Below are 20114 nucleotides of genomic sequence, written 5' to 3' on the forward strand. Positions count from 1 at the left end.
CTGACACACAACCTTTCTACACTGTCAGATCAGAGTAATATTTCGGCCTTTTATGTGGATCGATTGGCCAGTTTGGGGGCGCAGAGGGGAGGAGAGGCGGAGCACACAAAAGGTCAACTGTAGTGCTAAATCATTTGAAGATTCTTAATGAAGGGTGTGTGGCAGACACACCTGCTGGTTTCATTATTGGGCTGCACGAAGGAGGCGTTAATTCTGGTAGCCACATAGAGGAGAGGGAGGCTAAAATGGATGAAATGAGGGAAATTGCCCAAACTGCTACATTTTCTTTGAAGAGCGCTCTTACCAAAGTCAAAGGGAGCTGCTGCCAATCGTAGCTCTTATTTGAAATCATTGTATGGCAGTTCTTTTAACCTTAACTGTGGGAAGGAGCACCAAGGTTACACATATGTTCTGCACCGGATGGAGAATACTGGGGAAAAATATCAAGTCCTTCTGTCATGCATGAGAAGCCTGCCTTGCCCTGAGTGACTTTGTACACTGGTTAAACACTGAAGGAGTGAAGCGTTTCTGTCTGCACATCTGTTTCCAAAGCTGTTCACGCAATGAGTGGAATATTTGTATTCTACGCTGTTGGTCTCATGTTCATGTTTTGCAGCCATAAAATGAGGACGATTCTCAGCAACAATACAATAATGTGATGATGCTGCATCAGAATGTAAAATAAGAAAGGAAAATTGACATGCAATTAGAGAGCTCAACGGATATTGATGTTAACAACAGTCTGCCCCCCCTTCTGCCTTCAGGGTGCGTCCTCCAGCTTGGTGGTCAAGTTTGCCGACACAGACAAGGAGCGCACCATCAGACGTATGCAGCAGATGGTTGGGCAGTTTGGCATCTTCAACCCAGCCATCGCCCTTCCCTTCAGCACCTACAGCTCTTACGCACATGCGGTGAGTTGGAATAGACATAAATACACAGCAGACTGTAGATAGATTATGAGTCTATGAATCCTGTGTCTATATCCACATGAAACGTTTCGGGGTGAATTAACAACGAGTCTAAAACACATTTTTTACTAACAGTTAATCTTTGTCTGAAAGATGTTGCTCAAAGTGAATTCGCAATTGAGCTCCTAAGTAGACTCATTCAGTCTTTTAGCTCATTATTTTGCTTTCATTTTTTGGATGCATTGGTCCAGTTTCATAGCATCATTTTCAGACTTCAGAGGCTAAAATCTACTGTCAGTTTCCAAGTTAACAACTAGCTGGTTATTATAGTTATGCATTTAGTAGGTCAAGAGTGATAAATATCGCCCAGGAGTTGGTGAAAACAAACCAGCATGAGTATTTGTTTATCAGTGGCCAGACACACAACTCTAAATGAATCCTAATCTTGTACCGTATCTACCAGAAACAGACCTGAAGTAGTGTTTGTGTTTACACCTTGTTTTTCATATCTTTCATTTCACTATATTTACTTACATAAAAGAGTTTTGGAGTCTGTCCTTGATGTATCCAATATGCTTCAAGCAGTTATGTGTAGATTTTGAAAATGCCCAATTTGGAAGACACCCAGTGGGACACACAAACTGCTCCCATGTTTCCAAGGATGAGTGGACAGAAATGGATGCCATCACATACTCTACCAGTCAAAAGTTTGGACGCACTTTTGACTGGTAGAGTAGATTACTTAAAATTAAATAAAATAAAATTAGCCATAATCCCCATTGAGATTTGTGTTACAGCAGGGCCACTTAGGTGTCAGAACTCATATCACACACAATTTGACTACAGGCTTTAATGCTTGGGCTTAGCTTTAATTGATCCAAATGAACGTCAGATAGTTGAATATGGGATATCTGCCACTGAAATATGCTGTTCTATGCACTTTTCCAATAATTCCACACAGGAACTTTTTTTTCTGGCACATTTCTCTGTATTTCGGGCCTTAATTGGTAGATATTGGTGTAAGTGAATCTTAGCTTGCCAGACTATCATCATCTCTCTCTCTCTTAAGTGCTGCTGCCATGCCAATGCATTAATCCTTAGCACATTGGTTTGTACCCTCCAACCCCTTCATCAGCCTCGCTCTGCCCTCCTACACACATCTACTGTACCCCACCACCACCACCACCTCAGGGCATGGCACCATAAGCGCACAGCGGACCCCCGGCTCTTTGATGAGTTCAGACGGCCTATGCAGCCCCTCTCCCCATCTGCCCCCGCTACCCTCTATCACTGATTCTCTACACTTCCCCTCTCCCTCCCCCTCTTCCTCCCCCTGTCCCTCCCTCTGGGCCCATAAGATGCTTCAGGGGCCACAGTTGACTTGGGAGTATTCCTTGGACAACTTATCTGAACACAAACTTTCCTCCTACTTGCTGAGGCACTGCACACATATGCATGCCAATGCACACACATGGATACAACCCACATAAAGTGGACTAAGATTAATTTAAGATAAGCTTAACAGCCAGCATTGAGATAAAAAACAAAACAAAAAAAAACAAAACCTGGGCGTGTGTCACCACATATTGCATGAATACACATAGTGCTGAAATATTCATACTATTTATTTACAGAAAAGGTGGAACAGAAATTCCTGTTTTCTTGCACATATTTGGATGTAAAAGTGACATATTTTGCAGCTTCTAAATGCCAGGATTAATTGTAGATGTTAGCCAGGTCTAGGGGGCTTATCCCGTTCCCTCATTTTCATATCACAGCCACGGGACCCAGTGTGAAATGTGCAAATTGACCATCCCACAGTAATTGTGAGGCCATCTCTTGTGCTCTCTCCAGTAAAACTCCCACCTTCATTACGATTCATGAAATGCAGCCTTTTCCCAGAAAATGTGGAGAAATGCAAATGTTTAAAGGATGGTGGAGGCAGTGGCGGTCTGCGGGGAGACCATTGTGCCCCGCTCAGGTTGGCCATGACTCTTATTTACTGTGGCAGAGACCCATGTCGACTCATACCGACACGCACAAGAGTGTACACACACTGAGAAGCAAATGTTCTTTCTTTCTCTCTTTTTCTCCTCCCTCTCTCTCATGCACACATATAATATGACAAAGAGCAGGATGATGTTCGGAAATTGAGTTCCAAGTGAAAGTAACAAGGGCATGCGGGATACTTCAGCATTAGTGAGAATCAATTACCATTAAATCTGGAGGAGAAATTGCATGTATGTGCGTTCTCGACACAAAGATTATACAGTATGAATGATGGTAGTGAAGGTGAAATTCTCCTTGTTTCAAAATTATGAATCACAGAGATTCTGATGCCATGCACCTGCATATAATGAACTCAACAAAATAACGCAAGCAACTCTGAGGCAGGGCAACCTTGGAGATAAACTCACCCTAACTACTGATAAAGTAATGAGTGCACATGAGGCAGTAATGGAATATCAGCAGGTCTTGCTTTCATATCACACCAATGACTTGTTTAATGAATCTGAATGGTGGTGCTGCTAGGTACATAATAATTTGGAATAAAGGCAAATATTAGATATATTTAGTGTGGGTGTCCAGCTTGCACAGTTGTTATGATTACATTACAGTCATTGGCACTGGCTGCATGCACATGGTGTGCAGACGTGATTTCCCTGTAGCCACCAGGAATGTGCTGAAGTGATACGACGAATGTTTCTTTACGGCAAGATAAACTACATTTATTCCCCCAAGACGAAAAACCTGCAGTGACAGAAAAAGGACTTTATCTCCAAAGACACACTACATGTTCGCCTACTCTTCATATACACTGGCCAAGAGAAGAGGAGGTGGCATGGTATAGAATACAGACGTGGGGAGAGATGGTATATATAGCTATAACCAGAGAGTACAGTAAATGGTAAATTCAAAGAGCTACCTCTCCACTACAGCAGTGGATAGGATTATAGAGTTGAGCTGACAGCCAGTAAATTGGATTTTAGGAGAAGGAGGGGGCTCTGAACACAAATTGGAGCGATACAACACTGACAACATGTGCCAAAAATGAGAAATATGCCATTTTCACGATAGACACAGATACTGGTGTGCTCTGACAGGAGACATCCGATTTGCAAAAAGGTGATTTCATAAAACACAAGCTGAGAGTGAGATTCCATGTTTCATTCCAACGTTTGTGGTAAGTGATAATAGTTCTCCCATGAATTGCAGAATGCAAGTAATAAAACCAGATTTTATTACCTTTTTGATTTCCCCTTCAAGACACAAACATCATATTTGTACATGATTAGATTTGATTCAAGTCACTTTTCTTCCCTCGCCTTCCAAAGTCATGTCTCCTTGTAAGGACAGCCATTTTAGCTTCCCTTTAGGCAGGGGACTACATGCTTTTCCATGGACAAGAGAGAAGTTTCTCCAGCACAGCACCCCTTCTTACCTCCCTCAACGATTCTGTAGTGTGAGATAGTTAAATGAGAGCAGAGAAAATGGTTTAACTTGGTGTAACTAGTGACAGTGTGTGGGTGGATGAGGGGGAGGATGATGACAGTAAACTCACATTAGGAAACATCTCCCCCTGTTGGAGAGACTCACACTGGAAACTGAGCTTCTTGCAGCACAGCCCACATGAGGAATGATGCTAACAGATTACTGGCTGTACAGTAAACTGCCTCCACACACATATACATACAGAAACAGGTGCGTGACCTGGTTTAGCTGTATTATGGTCGTGAGGACCAGTTCTTGACTTGCCTAGCATTGCCTCACTCACACACACACACACACACACACACACACACACACACACACACACACACACACACACACACATATGTATAACATGCATCACAGATGAAAAATCCTATTAAAATCTTTGTGTGGAGATACATGGGGGTTACAAATGAGGCCCTTGAGCTTCAGTCTTTAGTTTGCCCCAGTGACCCACTGCCTCCCTCCCTTTCTAATTTTTTCAAGCTTTTTCACTGTCTCTCCCACCTTACTTCTCTTTGTCCCCCTTCCCTCTGTCTTTCCCTGGCTGGGTGAGCTATAAGGGGTCACATGTGACAGTGCTGAGAGTCAGCGAGTCACAGAGCAGCGCTACAGAGATAATTGCCATGTGATAAAGAGGTGATTGCTTGCTCTCACCAGGGGAGAGTAATGCCATCAGGTTGCAATAAAAAAGCAGATGTCTGACACTAAATGAATGCTACTGTAGCCTGGGCAACTTTCTTTGCTCCTTTTCATTTCACTCACTCCTCTTTTGTCCCCTTGTTTTTATCTGCTTATTCTACCCTCTTCTTTTCTTTTCAAGAGGAAACAGAAAAGGTTGCGTCTGTGATGATGATTGACGAGTTGTGCCCATTCTCTGCCAGAGACACTTGCTATCTGCTAGGTAGTGTGTAAATGAAGCAGTATTGGCTTTTGAACGTAATGCTTTTGAAATTTTGAAAAAGAAGAAAAAAGCAAAACATACTACAAGTATAATGGAATGACTTTGAATATCTCTGTCCACATAATGCTCTGCTTTTTGTTCTTTGTTTTAGTTATTTATTTATTTTATCAGAGCTAGTTTTTATTAACTACTGAAATCCAACATAATTACATGCTTGAGTTTCCAATTTGCTACATTTTAAATTGGAAGGAAGCATCAATGAATGCCAGAGTTGTTATCCATGACAATCTGATGGATGGTATTAAGGATTGTTTTATCTAAGCCATGCATTGAGAGAGAGAGGCTGGTATCAGGAAGTCACAAGTATTCCTTCCCACTGCCGTGTATGAGGCCACAGGGTCCACAATGAAGAGGCGGCAGGCTTATTAGAATCAACTCTAAATCCCCGGTCCTCAATGAAAGGAGCTCGAGAAAAGACAAAACACAACAGTGAGTGGTGCTACAGTGTATTTGTTCTGTAATACCAGCCCAGTTGACTATTTATCCTGAAGTCCAGCCTTGTTCACATCCTAATAGGGAGGGCAGTCACAGCATTGCCAAAGCAAGGGAGCCCCAGATCCTCCAACCCTTGTTTGTTTTTAATGTCACTGGCTTTTGTTTAGGGCAGCACAGCGACATAGTGGTTAGCTCTGTTGCCCCACAACAAGAAGGCCGTAGGGGCGCTTCCCGGGTCTGAGACCTTTCTGTGCAGAGTTCGAATGGTGGGTTTCTTCCCACCGTCCAAACACTTCATGTTTGGGTTAATTGGCGAATAAATTGTCTGTAGGTCTGAGTGTGAGTGGTTGTTGGTCTGCCTCTGTGTGTTGGCCCTGTGATGGACTGGTGACCTGTCCAGGGTGCACCCCGCCCTCACCCAAGGTGAGCTGGGATCTGCTCCTGCACCCCCCATGACCCGGAAATGGATAAGTGGTAGAAGATGAATGAATGGCTTTTGTTTAGTCTCTTGTTCCGCTGCTTTCTTTTATAGTTGTGGAGCCTTAAAGGCACGATTCATCTTATTAGGAAAGGAATGGATGATCCCCATTTGTCACGTTGATAAAATTATGTAAATGACAAAAGGCCTTAATAGATAGCAATGGCGAGACATGTGGCTAATGGATGGGATGCCAGTGTTGGGCACTCTATAGCAGGACATTTGCTTTCAGATTACCTGACAGGAGCACAGAGGGAAAGTAATTGACTTTTGCATTGCAGGGTCCCCATGCAAATACAAGCAGAGGAGCATTCTATACCTCCGCTGTCTCACAATATCGTCATTAGCATTAGTGCCAGTAGCAGAGGAGTTTGATTTCTGTTTATACGAGTCCGTTTCAGCAGCTCCCCTGACACATAGCAACTATGCAGTATTAAACAGATGCAAAGTCAGGGGCAGGAGGTTGGTCCATCTCTGTTTGTATTCCTACATCACACACGTCTGCATGCCTGATGGGCACCTACATAGCCTGCAGAAGATTATTGATTCCCCAGATAAACCCCTTGGTTCACAAGCTGCAAAAGCCATTGTACAATGATGGATTTTCTTCTGAATTAGGCATTCAGTATTTGGTTTGCACTGGCCGAATTTAAGATGAGTGTGGAAACTCAAATAATCTCTTTAGCTCTTCATGCATGTTGTGTGTTTGTTTGTGAGCCCTGTGCAGGGCGATGGTGCATGTGAGTATGTCCTGTGCATAAGAATAAACACTGGGCAGTTGGCCGCATTTGATGGAAAATAGTTTCAGCTCTCACTTTGCACTTCATGCTAATTGAAGTGCTGAGTCAATGAAATCATATTGATTTTTATTTCATTTTGGGACAGTCCGACGGGTGACGATCAACTGCCGTTGAATTTCACTTAACATGTTGTATTAGTAATGCAGTTTGGAATATGAGTTGCCAGTTATGCCAGAGTGGAGTTGTACAGTAGTTACAAAAGATCCCAATATTGTTTGGTAAAATTATGCCTCCCGAACATCTTTTCAGACTGCAAAAACAAGCGAGGACTGACATCATGAAATGAAGTTCCAACCCCAAATGTATTCTGTTTGCAAATTGCTTTCTATTTTGGCCAATGTAACCCCAAGACAGGCCTACTGGTTTTCCAACTGAATAGTAAAACAAAGCCAATTTCAGATAGATGTTGGGCTATAAGCAGCAATCATTACAAATACATCAGAAAAATTAGAGATGAATCCAGGGGAAAACAGACAAGAGTGGGAGAAGTCCGTGGCATTTCTATATGGCCAAACAGAAGATTGTGAAGTTTGACAATCGTAAGGAAAAAGCATTTCAACTCTACTGCAAACTTTGCCTGCACAGAGATAATGTGCACATGTCAATTCCTTGATTTGTATGAGCTCAACAGACAGCTATTAAATTGTTTCTGCAGCTGGTGACAGGCTTCCTGCTGAGAGAATAGACAGATTCACTAAACATAGGTTGACAGGCTTCTTTTTTCTTCCCTTTCTTTTATTCCGCTCTACTTTCTCTCTACTTCCCATGCACTATCCATCCATCAACCTCAACATCCCTCCCTCTGTTGTACCCTTGCAATGTTTCTCTCTCCTCTCGTCTCTCTTTTGCCGTCTTTGTCTGACTCCTTCCCAACTTACTATATTTTTCATTACCATCTGTCCTCCCCTCACCTCTGTTGCCCCCTCTTCCCCCTTCTGCTGCCTTACACACCCCATCCATCCCTCCTTTCCATCACCCATCTCTCCGTGTCCCTCTTCTTTAGCTCATGCAGCAGCAGGCAGCCATCATGGCAGCAAGCCACGGAGGTTACCTCACGCCTAGCGTGGCTTTCCCCGCCACACAGATCCACCAGATGGGGGCGCTCAACATCAACAGCCTCCCACCCACCCCCATGACCCCGGTGTCGGGTGAGTTTCATCAAGCCCTGGGTGAGCACTTAGTTTCGTTCCCTTTCTTCCTCTGACTGTGCGTGTCTGTTGGCAGGGTATCGTATGATTCTACAAATGTGTCACTGGAAGTTTGTAGCTTTTATGTGCGCATGTATGTATTTGTATGAGTCAGTAATTTTCCTGTACGAGGTTTTGATTATGTCTGTATGTCTATTTGAAGGTGTGTGTGCGTGTGTGTGTGTGTCTTTTGCAGTTTGAGAATAACAAAAAACTAGTGTGGCAGCAAGGCCAAAAGAAAGGATGCCTGCTTACTGGTAATCCAAAATTATTCCACTGGAGAGAAAAAGAGTCTAAGATGAAAAAAATACGTTCAATGGGATTTGCATGTTTATGTTGTTTGTGGATGCTGGAAATATTTGGGGATAGTAGCAGCTGAATACGGAATATCAATAAGTAAGTTTACAGATAAAGCACTAATTTCCCTGTAGTATTTTGACCTTGTGCTTTGAACTACTTGTGCATGATCTGCATGCAGTTGGTTTTGTTTTCCATAACAAACACCTCCTATGCAGATAGATTACAGAGGAAAGAGAAGGACTTTGAAATACCTACCCACTGCATAACATTTGCTAACTCAGCAATGTTTCATTTTCCTTGAGACAGAGGAAACAGAGGATTCTCCACTCGACAAAAGCATGAGCTGAAATAAATAATACAGGAGTATCCGAGTCTTTGTTGTGCTCTGTTCACCTACTTTGTCTACACTGCAGGATTGAGTTTTTAAGGTGATGACTTTGGTAACTTTAAAATCATTGTGAGAGAGAGAGTGAACCACCATCAGTTCCACAAAGACTATTTTAGAATTTCTTCATAGGTATTACAGAAAACAAGCACTTTACTACAAACTTGCTGCACGGTTTCAAATTCTCTGTCTGCGCTGCGGTTTCTGTGGGGAAGACAATATTCCCTTCAATTGGTAATCTGTTGATGTCCTCCACAGCAGGCACAAAACGGACAGTGGCATTGTACAGGCAGTGCCTGTTGGGTCCTGCCTGACTCCGTTCATAACAAACTTAATGTCAGTCCTGTGTAAACCTATTAATTGAGCACGCCTCCACCTAAAGCAAAAGGAATATGTATAGATAAAGTAAGATGATAGAAAATTCTTGTGGACACACATGCAAGCTTACAATGTATAATTTTCAACATGAGGCAATATATCCTGAGAAGAGAACCATTTGTCAACTATTCACAGCAACGTTTTCAGTGCAAAGTGTGCACTTTTGGGCAGGTATAATCAATCAGACAGTGATTAAAAGTGGAGCTTAGTATTGCCACAAAGCTCTTATTTTGATGGGAAAAGCTCTGACAGCAAAGCAAGTCAGATCTTTGTTTTCAGCTTGCATACCTGTATTTTGCACACAATTGTGCTGATGAAAGATAGTGCAACTGTACTGCAAGGAATTCAACCTGTGTGTCTGTGTGTGTGTGTCAGTGGGAGCTTTGTCTTCCAGCCAGCTTTGTGCTGTTTGTGAATGTCTTTTGAACTGTAGCCCCTTTAAAGCCAAGATTGGTGCCTTTCTCAAAGGGAGATAAAGCTGAACATTGTTGGATATTTTGGATAAAAGCTAAACAAAACTACTTATGTACAGGCAACTTTAAGGCAATTTCATATCAGTTGGCAATGCTAACAACTTGGCTGAGGCAAGGAAAATATGTTTATAATTGTGCTTCAGAGGTAAAGAGAAGAGTCTGAAGTAGCAGAATGCCTCTGCTTTCTGACACGTCTTTGTGTAAATTATCGTCCACTGATCACTGATGGCACCTTTTATTATTGAATGTTCATTACATTATCAATCCTTTGGAGCAACTTTGGCTTTTGCAAATATGAAATGTTTTATTTCTTCATTCATTTATTTGAGTGTGGCTGCCAGCTTGCTGCTTTGGCTATTTTCTCCTTTCCCTTTCACCCTTGTGGTTTTGACTTACTTGGAGTTCATTTGAAAGAATATATAAAATTACTCGAAAGGCAGTCCGTATAAGTAGACAAGAGGCCCTGACACTACAGAGAGACTGGATGTCTGCCAGAGTCAGTGAAATAATCAATTGTAATATCAGAGTTTGTTTTCAGGATGTGGGAGCAGAGCGCTTTTCTGCTTTGACAGAGGTTTAATTTATGCATTAAGTTATTTCATCAACCAAATTACATTGCAAAACAAATTCACACATTCTGACATTTGGCAGCTCTGTCAAATGTACAAAGGAATAAAAGGTAGAAATGTTAATGTTCCCTTTGCGGAAATGAGCGCAGTTGGCCATTGAGAGCTCCACTACTGGCCTACTGAATCACACATTCAAGACCAAATAGTAATAAAATACACAAATAAAATATCCTTTCTGAGCTGGGAAATGTGTGGCATTCATCTTTTATTTAAATGACCACCATAACCTCTAAAACATAAATAAACTTGTTTGAGACAGCAAGCCGAGGTACAAAGAGGCTCAGAGGTTAAGGGTGTTACTCTGAAAACAATGAGATATCCATTTGATCAACAGATGCAAAGCATTTAAGCTTGATGGTGCATAAGCCGTTTGCCAGATGGTTCGGCTGATTAGAGCATGTATCCTTACAATGATGCATGATGATGCTTTTTGAAAATAATGTTCACCAGGTGCCACTCCCCGAGTGCTGCACAAGAAATAAAAGTTAAACCAAACAAGGGAGCGAGAGGAAGAGAGAGATTAAGAGTGTGAGGGAGGAGGGAGAAAGGCAGCGAGATGCCGTTCCCGCTGGGTGTATGTGGTGAGGAACATGTAGTGTCAAGGATGCTTTGTTAGGATGTGAGTAGGGTGTAATCAAAGTCACTCTAATGTTCTGTTACATGGCGCTGCTCTATACTGAAGAGCAAGCCCATCTTACACAGAATATACTGCAGATGCTCCACATCCAGAGCCAACCCACTCACAGGGAGGCTGGATGTGCCTTCACATCTTCGCTGGAGAAGAGCATGGTTACATCACTGATGAGGAACATTTCCATAGCGACAAACACCAGGAAACTAGCGAGCTCTCTGACAGCTCATTCTCAATATGTGCACCTGTTCTCCATGACTCATCATACTTGTCATACAGATACTTGAGACATTATATTTAATGTAATTTATTCTGAAACAAATGCTGATCACATCAGGTTAAATGTTAACTAACTTAAAATATCCAAATCAGCAGTCCCTGGTGGTAATGATGAGAGTGATTTAGAATCCCACAGATTCACTGACTGAGTGAGAATCAAAGTGGGATGTTACAGCTGGGAAAACAGACACCTGTGTGTCCTCATTTCCAACTCACAACCTATCTGAGACACTGAAACTACATTCTCAATTGTTGCTCTCTCTTGCTAGACCTTATTCTTCCTAAAATGAATTTTACTTACATTTTCTTACATCTTCAACCGCATAGATGGCACGTCCAGTTCCACACAGGGCCATAGAAATGTCCTCTCTTTCTAGAAGAAGCTTTTGTCTTTGAGGTTGTTTTGTCTTGTCTTGTTCAGACTGGAAGGTAACAGGAGAATAGGCAGCTGGTCAAGTCCCTGTCTTTTTGTGGAGACTGAAGGTTCACTCATGGGTTTGGAGTCAGTAGTAGATTGGAACAACACATAAAACTGCTCCAGAAGCTTTCCTTTTTCCTCTAGATATTGTCAAGCGGGCCAAGGTGGGTACACACTTAACAGCTGTCAGAGACATTGCAGACCTGTGCTGTATGGATTGTGGCTCAGTTGAGTTGCAGCGCCTCGAAAGCATCATTGGCGCTCTAAATTTTATTTGCTGAAAATAATTTTTTCTTCTCTTTCATTTATTTATTTATTTATTCATTTATTTATTTATTTATTTATTTTTGGCATTTGCTCTCGTTAGGTTCCCCACAACATAACGTAACTGTACAGAATTGCATCATCATCATACAAGTGCATTCTGACTAAAATGAACAGGTTCAGATGTTGAATTTTAAATAAAACTTAACTGATTAATTAGGAGACCGATGCTACTCATCACAGATCAAGGGCTCATCAGTGTTATTTGCTATGACAGCTATACATTTATAAAAACTGTGTAACCTAAAATGTAAGAACAAAACCGTTGTACTGTTGGAGAAAAGTTGTTGGATGTTGGATGTCTGCACTCTGTCCTGATTTCTTTGAGAAAATGGGATTTCAGGGCCTTTAAGTGGAAGAACTTTATAGATCCTACAAGCTGTTGTGTACGATATCACTGGTAAATTCATCTTATATCGAATGCAGAACAAATTATGGCATGCTCACCTTTAAAGTTGCACTTCGATGGGCATTTCAGTGTTTAATGGATGCATAGAAAAATGGAAAAAAAAAAGTGAGAGCCACAGAGTTCATTTGGAATTTCATTTAATTTAGGCCATATTTTATTTGCTCAAACACTCAAATATTTATCCATACTGTCAAAAGGACATAATTCAAGGTGACATAATTATTTTTTGCTATGCCAACTGGCTTTTGAAAAAGCTTGCCTTTCTATATCCACATTTATTATTCACACTTTGAGAACCAGGCAGACATTTTCTCTGAGTCTAAATGCATGACATTTGAAATCAGTTAGATGAAAGCATCTGTTTTGAGTGCTTATTACTTGTTCCAGCAAAAGACAGTCCTTGTGCTGGTAATGACTGCACTCTCCAGTATGGGTATAGCATTCCTCGCTGATTTGAATGTATAATTAGCATAATAAATACATCTGTCGCATGTGAGGAGTTGTTCATCGCACAGAGCAAATCAACAGTTTTCTCCTCTAAGATGCTGCCTGCAAGAATATGAATGTAATTTTGCTTCCATAACATACATTTATGTGATGTACACATATACATATTGGTGCTGTTTAGCATTGAAGACTTCTTTCTTGCTGTCAGAAGTGGAGAATGATAGTTAAGCGCCCGCTGTATAGAATATATAATCTGCTGACCTATAGCTTCATATGCAGCCTTTCCAGACTGAGGAACAACATGTCATTATTACAAGCCAATACACAAAGCACACACACACTGACACCCACTCTTGCACAGTGCACTCTTGTGTGTGCATTGTAAACCAGCTATGAATACAATTTTCCACAGTGCAACAACTATATGTCCACTGAGGTATAAAATGAAAATGTCTTATTTTCTAGTTCAGGACAGTAGGAAATATTTCCCCATTTCAACTGAAGAGAACATTTTCAGGGTCTGCTCATGTTGGATATTGGGCCATTGTGGCAGCGAGAATAAAGATGATGACCGGGCTACATAAATTGCTTTCTTGTGTAATCATTGTTTTATCGGGCATGGTGTTGCTTATTGTCTTCTCCTTGTTTCATGACCCTATTCTCTAACTCAGTACATGAATAACCCAGCTACTGCAGTATTTTTCAGCATTCACTTTAGTTACTGGACGTGAAATGTTTCAGAGCTTTGCCCTCCTACAGTATCAATGCTGCCTTCTGACACTAATGATTCTTATGCTTCTTCCCTGCTGTGACATTTCCAAAACGATAACATGATGCACTCAGTGGTTGAACTCTATCTGCAACTTGCGTTATATTTTCCCCTTTACCACACAAAACCGCCTTGTCCAGCGGGTGACCCTGGATCTTATGCAATTGCATGTAATGGGTCCGCACTACCATCTACTAGTACCACTCCTACTATTACTACCACACATACAGAGAGACAGGCTCCCACAGCACTGCTAAGCCTTGGAAAATGAATTTGCCTGATGATGGAGAGGGTGCATTATCTGGCGGTACAGTACAGTGCGTGTGGCCCGGGCAGACTAGCTGTCTCTCGTCCTCAGAATAGGAGCGGCAGTCTCCTGGGTCCTGGTAGGAGAATGGGCTGAAGCTGCAGTCTAATTCATCACAGTTCCACAGGAAACAAGCAATTGTGGGGAGGCTTCAAAAAAATAAAGGAAAAAAGAAAAGGAATCCAGTGCAAAAGACACAACAGCCCTCACTAGACCTGGGCAATTCCCCTGGTCAACACAACAGTTGGCATGACTGTCAGACTCCTTATGACTTAAATGCTGAGACAGAAAGGCGGCGAGAGAGTGGAGAAAAGAAGAGAAAAGAATTCCCATATGGCTATGTAGATGATATTACTTGGTGGTGGGAGGTTTCAGCATGTGATGTTCAGCATATTTGCCATTGCATTAGCATAAATCTCAGCGCATGTTGTGTGTATACTGGATGTGATTGTTTACCCTATCTGGACCACCCCTCACAGGGGGTTCTTTACTGAGATACCAGATTGTGGGGATATGGCTTGCTGGAGGGTTTCCGTGACAACCTGGGCTTTCTGTCCAATCAGGGCGAGGGTTTCCAGATTGAGAGGTGGTCCTCAGGGGAGCTGTACTTCAACAAGCTTGGATGCTTTGCCACGGAGCAGCCGTTTTAGAGCGACCATCACACAGTGAGATTCTGCTCAATATGGGTACTTTGACGTTCCCGGCATAATTGGAAACACTTTTCAAGGAGGGTCCTTTTAAAATACGTTGAATGAGAGAGGACAGGGAGCATCCAATTTCAATTCCACTCATGAACCTTCCTGCAGCTGCCTTTCAGGCGTGTACCATATATGTGGTGACCCACCCATTTGTCAAACTGCCAACTGTTGTTGTTTTGTCTGGTTTTTATTTATGATGTATAAAAGTTACAGGCATCTTTGTGTTTTCACTACCTGCCCATTCAAGCAAATCTCCCTCTGTAATCGCCTTCTATCTGGTCCAGATCTTTTTCTTTTTTTTCCCTTTTTTTTTATCCCCCTCAGAAGTTGCATAGTGGTTTCATCATCTTGAGCAGTAGGAGCCAGAAGGGTAACACACAAACACTACAGACAGGCTCATTTTTCACAGGTTGATTTCCCAGCTCTCCTGCAGGATGTGTCATGACAAACGGCAGATATGTGACAGACTCACGTCACACGCGTGTCCTTGCATTAGAGAGGAAATGCAGTGTAGCTTCTGGCCACAAGCTTTGTTTGTGTGTGTGTGTCTTTTTTTCTGTACACAATAGGAGAGTGCTTCTGTGTCTACACTTGTTTATGCCTGAACACATTATTACTGTTTTGTAATATTATGCAGAGCCACGCAGATGGAGTCCACCTGATTCAGTAACAGTGAACCTCTTTCCCCAGCAGGCCTCAGTTCTCCACCAGCCAACATCACCACCTCCGCCGTGCCCAGCATCGTCACCCCCATTGTCAACGGCTTCACCGGCATCCCTCATCAGCCCAACGGACACCCTGCCGTGGAGACCGTATACACCAACGGCCTGCCGCCCTACTCCACCCAGAGCCCCACCGCTGCTGACACCCTCCAGCAAGCCTTCACCGGAGTACAGCAATACACAGGTGAGAGCGAGGAACGCTGTTTATTATACCGCACTGTCTTAGGCTTTTACTATCTGCTGTAACTGCTAAATGAGTTCCAGCAAGGAGCCAATGACTGCAGGGTAACTACTTAGTGAGTATGAGGCCGTATGTATTCAGATAATGTAGGACACTGCCTTAGATCAGAACATCAGAGAGCCTTTGATTACACATGTTATGCTTGTGTGATTGACCTTAAGCATCCTTGACATCATTCTCTGTAGGATCCCCGTTTTTACACTCCCCTCTCCCCTTTACATCCATCTCCCTCCCTTTTCTCCCTCTCTCTGCCTCCCTGCAGCGATCTACCCAGCCACCACGCTGACTCCCATTGGTCAGACACTGCCCCAACCACCCCAGGTCATCCAGCAGCAGCAGCAGAGAGAAGGTGAGGGTGAGAGAACGTTATTACTTTTACACTTCACACATCTCATCCTGTGTAATGGGTATATAAAGAAGACGAGTATGAAGGAGCAATATTGCTTTTCCACTGCACACCTCATTCTGTGCAATACATAAATAAAGAATGTGAGGGTGGCAGAAGACTATTACTTTAATACAGTACAAATCTCATTATCTCTAATAGATAAATAAAGTGGACCAACTAAGAGAACAGTACTACTAAATACAGTTCACACCTCATCTTATATAATGGATATATCAAGCATAAGGCTGATAGAATAATCTTAATACAACTATATTGTGCTGTTCACCTTGAAAATAAGTCATACATTATCTACAAAGGCCCATGTTTTTTCCCTCATAGGCATTCATTAAAACTTATATGATCATATTCTTAGCTAGCAGAAAATAGTGGCAGTACAATCCAGATGGAAAAAATGTGGTCGCATATTTCATATTTAAATATGCGAGTTCCAGTTACACCTGCTGCAGGTCTGCAAAAAAAAATAATTCAAATTGTACTGAAATTTGCTCTGAATGAGCAGCAGCATTGGAAATTAGAAATCATCATCAAAAAGACAGGTGTACACGTATGAGCCCCATATATGACGCAATCAAGCCTTTACAATTGCACATCATGTACAAGGACGTAGCCACGGCTGGGCTGGGGAGAGCAGGGAGAAACACACCAATAAATATATCAAGATATTATTTAAAAAATTGGATTTCTTATGCCGCTCGTACATCATACAAGTTACTCGTTAAAGATAGTGATCATCGTGGAGATTTAGTCCGTCATATTCACATTTAATCTAAAAAGTTGATTGAATGTAAATAGAAATTTTAAATGCATTCTCAGTATCCACATGGTATCAGCAAATTAAGGCACAAACTTTTCAATTTATTTTTGTGTGTTTAAGAACTGTAATGTTTTATCGCTGATGTCACAGACATCCTGGAAATCTATTTCCACTTATCTTAATTTGTTCAACTTGAGAGACTGCATAGATGAAAATAACAAATTCACAGCTGCTTCGCTCTCCCACATCCTCTCAACCCCCCCGCCCCCCCCTCTCTGTGTCTCCATATCGTTTCTTCATATCTAGGCCCAGAGGGCTGTAACCTGTTCATCTACCACCTGCCACAGGAGTTTGGAGACAATGAACTCATGCAGATGTTTTTGCCCTTCGGCACTGTCATCTCTTCGAAGGTCTTCATGGACCGGGCAACCAACCAGAGCAAGTGCTTTGGTGTGTTACTCTCTGCCTCTCACACTGACTTTTACATCTTCTTTTACCAGCTTTCTACATTAATGAATGAAAAGTTTTTGGGTTATTTTTTCAGTTTATGATGATACACAGGTCCGTACTCTGCTTTATAGAATGTTAAAAAAAAAAAAAAAACAGCTTTTATTTCTGAACAAGTAAATGCAATGATGGTAAACATATTCAGGTACATAGAAATGCGTTCTTGAATAAAACAAAATAGCTTTTGAGGTCGGATCTCTATGAGTTTCAGAAGCTCACAGATTTACAGAGAAAGTACTACAGTCAAAACAAACATACACACACTAATACATATTTTAAATGTGGTAGATTCTGATGACACATCAGCACATGGACCCAGAAGATTGAACAGTCACATGATCTTAGCCCTGACTGCCTGACCTCAATTTACATCTTGATGACTGTTGTGTTTTGGCACCATGGAAAAAAAAATGTTCACTGTGGCCGAACTAGCCATGATGCAGCATTCAGGGTCCATGTCCTTGTTTCTGTCTGGCAACTGTGTGACCTGGAAACCTAAAGGTGCTGCATCAGCATCCATGTTGCCTTTCTGTAACCCCATTATCTGTCAATACCCTCAGTGCTGGGGCTGATTCACACACCACCTGTCCCATTTAGCCCTGTCTGCTTGCACACACCAACAAGCCCCAGGGCTAATACAAACTTTCAGGAGGCAAGCAGGGATGCTGGGGAGGGGCAGGAAGGCAAAGGACAGTTATGGATCAGCATTTGTTTTCGCTTCAGGGAACCAAAAGAACTGTGAGCACAAATTGATCAGTGTTCCTGTTTCCCTGGGGGAACTTAATAACATATAAATTCATGAAAGAAGAGCTATTTGCAGTATTGACTTGTACACTATGCATTTACAACTTAATGTTAGGCCTGGGGAAGGATGCAGCACGCTGGTGTAATTAATCTAGAAAAGAGAAAGAGGAGATAAACTTTGATTGATGGCGTGCAAAAGACTGGGAAACGTAGAGAAAGGGAGAAGGCACACTTGTGTGACAAGACTGAGCCAACAGTTTAGAGCTCTAAGCCGGCCTCGCCTCATCTCCGTTCCCCTGCTCAAATGTGTTAACCTGATGCTGGGTGAGGAGGTCACCTCCTCTCCCTGCCTCTGCACTCACTTCAAACTTCCATTAGGTCCTCCTCCTAGCTGTCCAGCCTCTCGCCCTAATGGGTAAGCCAAAAACCAAGTAGACCAGGCAGACATCTCCCCCAGGTGGCTGTGGACGTAGAGAGGCTCCTGCTGTTTTTCACGGGTCATCCACTGTTCCTAATGACACCACAGACACAGGGGAACGCATCAAGCGGAGACACACTCCGCTGAAGTTTCTGGTCACTGGATTCTCGGGGCTTTATTTTTGCACATGATGGAAACAGGATGTTCAACATAGGTCTGAGGAGCGGTGTATTTTGGGGAAATGCTTGGAGGGCTTTGGTGTCTGCAGCCATCCTGTCTCCTCATGATGAACTATGTTTGCTCTTGTTTTGCTCATACTATTTTGGGCATTGGCTTGTCCTCATTCAGGGATGTCAAAGAGCCACTCAGAAGAGGACATTATTAAGTTAAAGACAGCAAATATTCAGAGGAATGACTCCGTCGCTGCAGATTTTCAGTGGACTAGAATCTGCTGATGTCATTCAGGTCATTGTGTATCAAACATTTTTTACAAAAAGCAAAATCCAAACTACTGATCAGTTTATTTGATAAAACAAAAAAAAAAACTAACACAATATTTAACTAGTTGAATAGAAATCTTTTCCTGAGTAACCTCAGGGCAAAACAAGTCTGCCCCAGCCAGTGAAAGTGAGTCTTGTGAGTATTTGCAGCATGTTTGGTTTCAAATTGATGGAAATGTTTTCTCTATTTTACATGTTATCTTCTCTTCGGGCCACTGTGCTGAGGAATCACAAATAATTCTTGATATAAAATCTCTTCCATATAAACTTCATAGCATATTGTGACAGGCACTGAGCCAATGCAATCTAAGTCCTTCTGATAAAAGATAGGCCATGATGATTAAGCAGTGAAAACAGAGATATTTGTTTCTACTCTCATGCTCACTTGTAGCTTTTTAAATATGAAATTGTGTCCAACAGCTAGTTGAGTCATTTGTAACAAATATCATCTGTAAATATTGACTCCAACTTTCATCTCAAAGGTCATTTTTTGCACTCATAATTACATAATTCTCATTAGAGCTGACTGATTTGTTCCTTCACAGGCTTTGTGAGCTTCGACAACCCTGCTAGTGCACAGGCAGCTATTCAGGCCATGAATGGCTTTCAGATTGGCATGAAGAGGTTGAAAGTCCAGCTAAAGAGACCGAAGGATGCCAGCCGCCCTTACTGACACAGCCTACCTTCAGTATTCATTGCAGCAGCACAGGTGAGCACCGAGTGTCACTGAATCAACATTTTTTTTTTTTTTTTTTAAATCTCTGGTTTAAGAGTGTGACTTGATGTTTGCTGACATGTTGATGGCCAGACTCTACGGTTTCCACTTCTTGATTTCTAAGACTGTATCACTATCAAACACACTTTTATGTTCAGTGGATGTAAAGCTCAATCCTTTGTGGTTTTAGTATCTGCAGACATGTAGAGACTGGAAGATTGGATTTCATATGCAGCACAGCAGGCATATTAATTATGGAACAATCTGTCATCATTGTGATTGACAAAGATTGATTGGTGTGCCATTGTAGGTTAGCTCTCTCCAGACCATTACACCGATATAATAGAGCCATATTGAACTATCCAAAGTTTAAAGAATTGGATCTCTGAAATG

The 20114-nt window shown here is 42.0% G+C and overlaps 1 protein-coding gene across 28 annotated transcripts in view; it reads left to right on the forward strand.

Annotated features, from left to right (window-relative positions):
- celf5a (cugbp, Elav-like family member 5a) overlaps nucleotides 1–19698 on the forward strand; it is a 169413-nt gene extending 149715 nt beyond the window's left edge. For 2 of the 28 annotated variants that reach the window (XM_029501005.1, XM_029501006.1), the window contains exons 6-12: nucleotides 765–911; nucleotides 8081–8229; nucleotides 15412–15617; nucleotides 15741–15743; nucleotides 15937–16023; nucleotides 17144–17227; nucleotides 19552–19698. In XM_029501005.1, the coding sequence (XP_029356865.1) occupies nucleotides 765–911; nucleotides 8081–8229; nucleotides 15412–15617; nucleotides 15741–15743; nucleotides 15937–16023; nucleotides 17144–17227; nucleotides 19552–19679 (804 nt within the window). In that variant the 3' untranslated portion in view covers nucleotides 19680–19698. Of the gene's footprint in view, nucleotides 1–764; nucleotides 912–8080; nucleotides 8230–15404; nucleotides 15624–15740; nucleotides 15744–15936; nucleotides 16024–17143; nucleotides 17288–19551 lie in introns of all 28 variants that reach the window. The other 26 variants (XM_029501007.1, XM_029501008.1, XM_029500990.1 and 23 more) reach the window with 16 other exon arrangements.
- The last annotated feature ends 416 nt before the right edge of the window (nucleotides 19699–20114 follow it).

The sequence above is a fragment of the Echeneis naucrates genome, chromosome 4 (genome assembly GCF_900963305.1).
Source record: "Echeneis naucrates chromosome 4, fEcheNa1.1, whole genome shotgun sequence".
NCBI lineage: Eukaryota > Metazoa > Chordata > Actinopteri > Carangiformes > Echeneidae > Echeneis > Echeneis naucrates.